This window comes from Gavialis gangeticus, unplaced genomic scaffold (assembly GCF_001723915.1).
Source record: "Gavialis gangeticus isolate Ggan-Ray unplaced genomic scaffold, GavGan_comp1, whole genome shotgun sequence".
Taxonomy (NCBI): Eukaryota; Metazoa; Chordata; order Crocodylia; family Gavialidae; genus Gavialis; species Gavialis gangeticus.
The window spans coordinates 52,214,156-52,222,796 of NW_017729031.1; the positions used below are offsets into that span (position 1 = coordinate 52,214,156).

The 8,641-nt window shown below is 43.3% G+C and overlaps 1 protein-coding gene across 2 annotated transcripts in view; it reads right to left on the reverse strand.

Moving 5' to 3' along the window:
* The window catches only part of LRP2 (LDL receptor related protein 2), a 197,197-nt gene that overhangs the window by 135,338 nt on the left and 53,218 nt on the right, over positions 1–8,641 (reverse strand). For both annotated transcript variants that reach the window (XM_019522761.1, XM_019522760.1), the window contains exons 13-17: positions 5,482–5,684; positions 4,674–4,814; positions 3,588–3,791; positions 2,830–3,022; positions 684–809 (exon numbers count right to left, since the gene is read on the reverse strand). In XM_019522761.1, the coding sequence (XP_019378306.1) occupies positions 684–809; positions 2,830–3,022; positions 3,588–3,791; positions 4,674–4,814; positions 5,482–5,684 (867 nt within the window). The remainder of the gene's footprint in view (positions 1–683; positions 810–2,829; positions 3,023–3,587; positions 3,792–4,673; positions 4,815–5,481; positions 5,685–8,641) is intronic.

Consider the following 8,641-nt stretch of genomic DNA (forward strand, 5'->3'; position numbering starts at 1 on the left):
AGGAGAGGCTATGGGACCTGAACCTGTTCAGCCTCCACAAGAGAAGGCTGAGGGGGGATCTAGTGGCCTGTTACAAACTAGTCAGGGGGATCAGCAGGCACTGGGGAAGTCCCTGTTCCCCTGAGCACTGCCAGGGTGAACAGGAATAATGGTCACAAGCTGGCAGAGGGTAGATTTAGGCTAGATATCAGGAGGCGCTACTTCACGATCAGAACGGCTAAGATCTGGAACCAGCTTCCAAGAGAAGTGGTGCTGGCTCCTACCCTGGGGGTCTTTAAGAAGAGATTAGATGAACACCTTGCTGGGGTCGTTTGACCCCAGTAATCTTTCCTGCCATGGCAGGGGGTCGGACTAGATCATCTACTCAGGTCCCCTCCGAGCCTAGAAACTATGAAACATTTTTTCCCAAATAAGCAAACAATTCTAGATGGTTCAAGAAATTATTATATTTTTTATGAGAAACTTTTAAATGCTATAGTCATTTTGAGCTTGAAGAAAAATAAATAGTCTCCTGAAAAGGTGACTCTCTGATTTTACAATGTACTGTATGAGACAATGTCCAAGTTGCTCCTTGGACAAAAAAAGTTAAAGAGATACTTTTGATGGTGTCTTCTAATTGTTTAAAGAAAAAAACAAATTTACTTAAAAACACTGCTATGTCTTTTCTTCTGCATTTTCCTTACCCCCAGTCAATGGCTAAGCCATTAGGCCAGCCAAGTGTTGTGTTCACAATTGGTAAGGCATGGGATCCATCACTCCAGGCTCTCACAATTTTAGCAGGACGGAACCAATCTGTCCAGAATATATAACTAGGAGGGGAAAAAGAAGACAAAAGAAAACTCATGGGAAATATACCTAACCATGAAGATATCATTGTTTTCCTTCAGTGAAATAGTTTGTTTAGCACAACAAATGCACAGTTTAAAAAGCACACTTCTCTTATTTGTCCCAACTTTGCAGACATTAGAAAAGCTATAACTTTCTGTTGGCTAATATAAATGGCTCCACTCAGGTAAGAATTTATAACTCTTATCCAGGTAGTAAAATAAAACTAAGTGGGAAAATACCCCAAATACACTGCACCTGACCAGGAAGGTATAAACCGGACATCCAAGAGCTAGCAGTTGCATATCTTCGCAGTGGAGGAAGTATTTGCACACCTCAAACAAGTTTTAACAAGCCCTTCCTGTTTCCAGAGTTTGAAGGCCTTTTTTTCCCCCCATATTCCAAGCCAAATTAGCCAAAACAAATTCCATATCTGTGAGTCAGTCCAAAACCATAAGTGGCCCTACTACTGGCAAACATCCTCCACCCTCATCTGGGGCCTCAGATGTTTCCAAAACCTTTGACAAACATCCTACTTGCAGGCCCAACCCCAGAGGCTTGGGGCTCGGATGCCCCCGAGTTTTGCTTGCCCTCGGCCATAAGCCGCAGGAGCAAGCTAAGGAGGAGTCTCCCCTTTTCATAAAGTGGGCATAAAGACAAGAATTTCCCACTCCAGCAGCTAAGTGGGAGGTATACTATACATTACCTTGGCAGGTACTATCCTCATGGCAGGAGAGCAGTCTTCCCTGACTGCCTCAGTGCTCACGGTGTTTCCCTTGCCAGGCAAGCATAGGACTATGCTTGATCTGAGCCCACAAGAGAAGTTTGAAGGACATATATTCAATGAAAATGGAGAAAGCAGAGGCATGCCCATCTATGTTTTCCCCACAGCAACATCCTGCTGTTGACAGGACATTCTGAAGTATGTCCTGCCCACCCACCTCCTCCAGATGACACTCTTAAGCCTAGAAAACTCAGTCTCCAGGTTTGTAGCAGCTGCATAGGAACATTCCAGAGTGAATTCATCAGTATAGTTCTAGGTTTGGTGCATATTGACATGAGCAGGTGGATGGGGCAAAACAGAAATGTCCTTGCCAAAGCATGCTGTCACTGCAGTATAGACATGCTCAAACACACCTAGAGTCCTGACCTTTCAATGCACCTATAGTTGTACAGCTGAAATTTGCTGCTTAATACATCTGTCTATCTGAGTAAATGAAAAGCTTAACATTCCAAGGATTAGATATCAAGGATGTTCCTTATCAGCTCATCGCTACATTTTTAAGATAGCTCAGTCACCTCTGGGATTGTTATTAAAAAAGTGAAAATAGAATTAAAGAAACTAGGTAAAGAATCATTAAAATATTCCATAATAGGGATATGGACCTGAAGTATGTGGTGAAAAACTAGCTTTAACATAGCCATAGCTGCAGAGAATTATAATTATAGGCAAAGTTTTTCTATCAAAGGAAACTCAGATTTTCTTTTCAAACACAGTACAACCTTGTTATTCAGACTGTATCAAATATAGACAGAATCATCTTTCAGATTTCAAATAAAATTATTCAGACACAGAAAATGAAAGTCATCATTAGAAGGGATCCAAGTTATCATTCTGAGGAGCAAACATGTATTAAAAGTAAGAGAGAGAACTTTATCTTTAGCCTGTGGAGAACAGTTTTCTAATCCAAATGATCCAAATTAACAGGCTTCTCTTGGCTTTATATCAATAGACAAAAGCAAAAGAAAAAAATGTTATGCCTTTAAAGATAATTCTATTGAGTATTCCTTTCAAGCTAAATCTGTATCACCTTACACTTTGGTCTGGGTGCTGAATTCTGTGCCAGAATAAACCGAAAAAAAAAAATAGTAAAGAAGAAGGAAGCAGGAAAAAGAAGATATTTTGAAAATGAGAAGTCCAAAGTCAGACATTCTGTCAAGCTGATGCTGTTTAAAACACATAACTTCAGAATCTTTAAAAACAAAGCTCAAAGTTATACTTACCCAATAACAGGATGAACCACTATCGATCGAGGATTATTTAAATTCTGAACAATAGCTCGTCTGGATTTATCTGCCAGCCTCATCACACTAATGCTCCTATATCGAGGGTCTGTCCAATATAGATTCTTTGATATCCAGTCAAAGGCCAAATCTTCAACACCTTCCACCCTATTGGCTGTCAGGATTTCTCTGCCTAGAATCCATAACATACAGCATAGTTAAAAACCTTCAGAAGCAGACGAATTAATAGGAAACAAAGAGGTTTCTGTTAGTACAAATTCTGCTTTTGCATGATCTTAAATATTATGTCTAAGTTACTAAATAATGACAGTGGGCTTGAAAGCAAATGCAGACAACAAGTATCATATTCCTAAAGAAGAGAATATGGTTTGACATAGGACAGGAGCTGACAACCCTGTGGATTTTAATTTTGCCCTCTCCCAGGGAAATAACAGTTTGTGCAGTGAGGAATTCTGCCTAAACAGGCTAAGGATTAGTGGCACAAAGAAGGGCTATTTGTATCTCCTGTAACTTTCTTTGTTTCAACATCACATCAATTTTGGTGTCTTGATTCTGTATTCTTTGCATACTCAGATATCTCAGTAAAGACAATGGGAGCTGTGGTGTACAAAGAATGAAAAACTGAACCCAAATAATATCAGTGAGATGGCTAAATGTTGCAAATTATAAAATTTGCTGCCAGTGAAAATACCCCTACATATGGAGGGAGAAGCCATAAGCAGCAGTTTGCTTCTCACCAGAACCATCAGTCTTCTGTTTATAAATTATATCTCTACTTGTGTCTGAAAAGAAAATGGTGTCCTCCTGTGCATAGAAATCAATTCCAACAAAATATGAAGGGCTCCCAGTCACTGGGATGATCACATCTTCCTGGGTAGAGAGATTGAATGGAATCCCACGCACTGCTAACTGTGATGAGAAGAGCAAGAACTGCTGCACAGCTGTAAAAAAACAGACAAATTTTAATTCCTTATAGGCTTTACCTACAGACTCAAGTGAGTCAAAATTAATCAAAGGAGCTTTTTAGCTTTATTTTTCTTGTTTTAAAAATGAAACACAAGGAATAAAAGGAATCACAAAAAATTAAGACACAAAGACAAAGAAGAAGAGAATATAAAAAAAAATACAATTTCAAAAAAAGGGGGGGAGGATAAAAAAATGTTGAAGTAGTAAAACGGAGGAAAGAAGAAAAACAGAATCCAGCAGAGAACATATGTGGCAGGGTCTTTAAATAAAACCAACATGGGACATATAGCGGTTAAAGACTCAAGATCTCGTTACAGGAAAATACTGCTCCATTAAAACAACAATCACTGCCTTTTCATTACTTGTTATCGTGACCCACTGATAGACCACTGGCTCTGTGTGGCCTCCAACATTACCAGACCATAACTAACTTGACCATATCCTAGTTGTCTTGTGACACTTGTAGCAAGGGTACTAATTTTAAAGGAGCAACTGTAGAAGTTGGCATGTGCAGCTGCCAACAGAAGCCACAGGGAAATAATATTGAAAAGCTAACCATATCTAACCCAATGTGGCTAATGTGAATTGAGAAGGGTAACCCTTTATTCTAGCTTTCTCTAAATTCCTATTTAAACAGTTCTCCAAGTCCCTTCAGTGCTCCTTTACTCAATTCTTTCTTAAATCTGCTTTTCTCTTCCAGCCCTTCATCTCTCTCACCCTTAACTTTTACATACATGATATTCTGCTATAGCATACATATATTTTGAGGTCATTTTTTGCTTGGAGCAGAGCAATTATACCTGTAACTTTTTTTATATAGTAATACTACTTACCACAGCCCTAACCCACTGCCTTACCAACACAATGTCGCCCATCTATGTGTAGATCAAAGCCCAGTATGCATTTGCAGCGGTAACCCAGTCCATCGTTATCTGTTCTGTGGCTGAGAACACAGATCTGTTCACAACCCCCATTATTACTGCCACAAGGATTTCTTACTGGAAGATAAGATGGAAGGAATTGAACCATCATGATATAAACATTTTGGGCATCATAATTTTTTAGGTTTTTGAATTTTCCCTAGTCTTTCCAGCAGATCATTTGGAGATATACTGCCTCAGTGCCAAGGGAACTCTCACTGGAATTACATTGTGCAGAGAGCATGAAACATGGGACCCAATCCTGGAAGGTTCTGAGCATTTCCCACAAAGTGCTGGAATCCCAAACTCCCGTTAAAGTTAAATGGTATTCAGGTTGCTTGGCAAAAAATCACTCAGCACATTACAGGCTTGGGCTTTTAAGTCTAACTCTTTGGTACATAATTTTCTGCATCCAGGTAAAATACATCATTATGTCTTATATACAGAACATTCACTTGTCAATGAGGGCCCAATCCAAATCCTGATAAGGTATATGCCTGCATTTATTTTAATGGGAGCTGGATCAAACCCTAGAAGCCAAAACAGCTCATTAACAAAATAGGTCATTCTGAATATCGGTATATCTATCAAACGTTGCTTTTAACAGTCTACTGGGGCTCAGTCAGGCCACTGGGTGATAAAGACCAACTGTGCATTCATGGAGAACAATTATTACAACTAGCAACTTTTTATCAACTCTAAAGAGAAAATTGTTACCCTCTCTCTTGACTATCAGCTGGCTTACCGTAAGGCTGCCTAAGGGCATGATAAACTGTTACTCCGTAAGGCCTCAGTGAAGACTGATAGATAACTTGAGGGTTAGATTCTGAAAACTTATTAGCCTTCAACACTGCCATCTTTGTCCAATCAGTAAAATAAACGTTATGTTCAAAAAGACTTATTCCATAGGGGTGAGGAATCAGCGAGCCACCGTGAGCTACTGTTCTCCTGTTACAAAGATATTTTTAAAGTTACATAAGGAATATTGTCAGAAAGATCAATTCACTTCATTTTGAACAACAGCAGAAAAAAGGGAACATTACTTATTCATGAAATGACATCTATTTCTGTAAGTAGATGAGTGGCCAAGATTTAGGTGGAAGAGACCAAAATTGGTCAAAGAAGTAAAGTTACTACCAAATTTACCATGATGGCTTCAAATTTAAGACAATCCTCACAACAATTAGATTCTAGACATGGAAAATTATAAAACTGTTATAATTTTCCATGTCTAGAATCTAATTATTGGAGCGTCTTTCTAAATTTCTCCCCTCCACCCCAATCCTGCAGCAGAAAAGCAGTGGCAAGGGGACAAGAGCAGGGGGTAAGAGGCAGGCAACAGGGAAAGCAGCAGTGGAGGGGAGGCAGACAGAGCAGGGCTGGCAGTAGTGGAAGCAGTGGCAGGAGGTACATTGTGGTGACAGCAGGGGTGGAGGAGCAGGCAGGAGGGGGCAAGTGGCATGTGAGAAAGGGACAGCCTGACCTTTGACTCTTGCCCCCCTCATCACTTATTCCCCACCATGTCTGACCCCCCACCACCTACCTCCCCACCACCTTCCTCTCTGCCTTCCCCCTTCCCTGCCCCACTGCTTTCCCCACATGATTTGGACACTGAGGGACCCCAGAGCTACCTACCTCCCCACCACCTTCCTCTCTGCCTTCCCCCTTCCCTGCCCCACTGCTTTCCCCACATGATTTGGACACTGAGGGACCCCAGAGCTGCTCCTGACCCACTCCTGCCCTGCAGTGCTGGGAGCAGCTGTGCAACAGCCCAGCTCAGCCAGGAACAATGATCGCAGCACACAAGTGCCTGGAACCCCTCCCTCCCCCACTGGGCAGGACCAGGCTAGAAAGAGGAGCCTGCAAGCTGCCACAGCTGCTCCCTGCAGCATGGGCATGCTGGGAGTCCTCCTGGGCATTTTTACACCTGCTCCAGGGGTGGGATGGGGTGGGGCACTTTAATTAAAGCACCCACAACATCTCACATATCATTGTTCCTGCTCTTCAAAGTGGCAGCAGGGGCAGGTTAACTAACTAAAGCTCCTTCAATGAGACCAGTGTGAACAGAAGCTTAGTTAACGAGCTTTAGTTAAAGTGCCTCCACTGCCATTCTGCAGCACTGAAACACTGATACATGAGATGAAGACGCTGCTGGAGCATACTAATTAGCAGGCTCCAGCAGCCTCAGTTAATCAAGTCTGCTCCAGTGCACTGTTATTAAAGCACATCAGAGCAGCCTCCCTGCATAGGCACCCCCTGTGCCTACTTCAGCTGGTAGTTGGGCAGCTCCAGCTGGGAGCTGTGGGGAGCAGGTGTGCAGAGAGCCCAGCTCAGCTGGAAACCACAGCAGCAGCAGGGAGATACCTTCTTTCAGAGTCTGCTCCCTATCAGCAAGGGAGAGGGAGGTTATCTGACACAGGAAGCAGGAACTTGTGTGCTGCTGACGTTGTTCATAGGGAACTACACTCCCCACACAGCTCTCAGCTGGAAGAGTCTGATATTCAATTCTAAGATGAGGCTTTGTTTTCCCCATGACAAATGGAAGGAAAAAAACTCATCTTGGAATTGAGTAAATATGGCATAATGTACAAAGAATAGCAAAAGCCATTTGATCAGAAAAGTTGGCACTCTCCAGAGAAGTGCAGGACATGTAAAGGATAAATAAAAATGGAAAATCTGAAATGGAGGAATGAATTCAAAATTACAAAGTGCATGACAGAAGAGCCACCAAAGAGAGAAGATTAGGAAAGTCTGTAACAGTTGGAAAAGGGATAAAATGGACCTCAAATAAACATGGGATGAAACATCAAACCAAGTGAGAATCAGATCGATTACACAGTAACATTTGGAGAAACATACAAAGGCCTATGGACAGAAAGGATCTACTAAGTCTAAACCAGTTGCACATGGAATAAAATGAAAATAAATGCATTACAATGAAATACCATCCATTACGGGTTCACAGGTAAAGATTTTCTTGGCCAATACCAATAGCCAATTATTAACCAGCCATATCAGCTGATACCAATCCGAAAGCCAATCTACAGGAATGCAGCCGGGCAACTTGGAGAGCAGCACCCAGCAGACAAGTCTGTGGAGGGGAAAGGGCATGTGGCTATAGCCCCCAAGCTCCCTCCTAGCACTGCCTCTGCTTGGGGTACTCCAGTCTACTGCCTTTCTCTTGGGAGCCCTGTACTGGTGTGCATCCACTACAGCACAGGGCTCCCAAGGGAAAGAGAGCAGAGCAGAGTGCTCTGAACAGGAGTGGTGCTGAGGGAAGCTATAGCCATCCTAAAATTCCCTGTAGCCACCCCAGTAGTCACCCCTCCCAGCACTGCCAACCACCCACCCCACGCAGCTGAACCTGCTCCACTCCTGCCCGCTCTGAGCCCAGCTCCAACCCAACCCCCTCGCCGAGAAGAGGCTGGTGCAGCCCCAAGCCTGCAGCTCATCTCTGTCCTGTGCACAAATCTTGGGGGGGGGGGGGAATATACCCCCCTATGCCTCCCCTGGGGATGCATGTAGCAGCTGGACGAGCTGCCTGGAGCTGCCCTGCGCTGGACGAGCTGCCTGGAGCTACGTCCCACTCCTGGCCCCGAGATACTACTCACTGCCCTAGTTGGGCAGCACCTGCCTCTGCCTCTGCCTCACTCCCTCCCTCACTGTGGGGGCCTCTTTTTGCCCCCAACCCCCTTTCCCCTCCACAGACTTACCTGCAAGGTGCTGCTCTTTAAGCTGACGAGCTGCATTCCTGACCACATGCATGCTGTGGCTGTGCGCATGCACAAGGTCTTTATCAGCAACATGATCAGCTACACAGGCCAAAAAAAGCCAATAGCCATGTAGCAGGACACTGGGGTGCCTGCTACTAGGAATAGTGGTGTGGGCTTAGCTGCCAAGCTTCA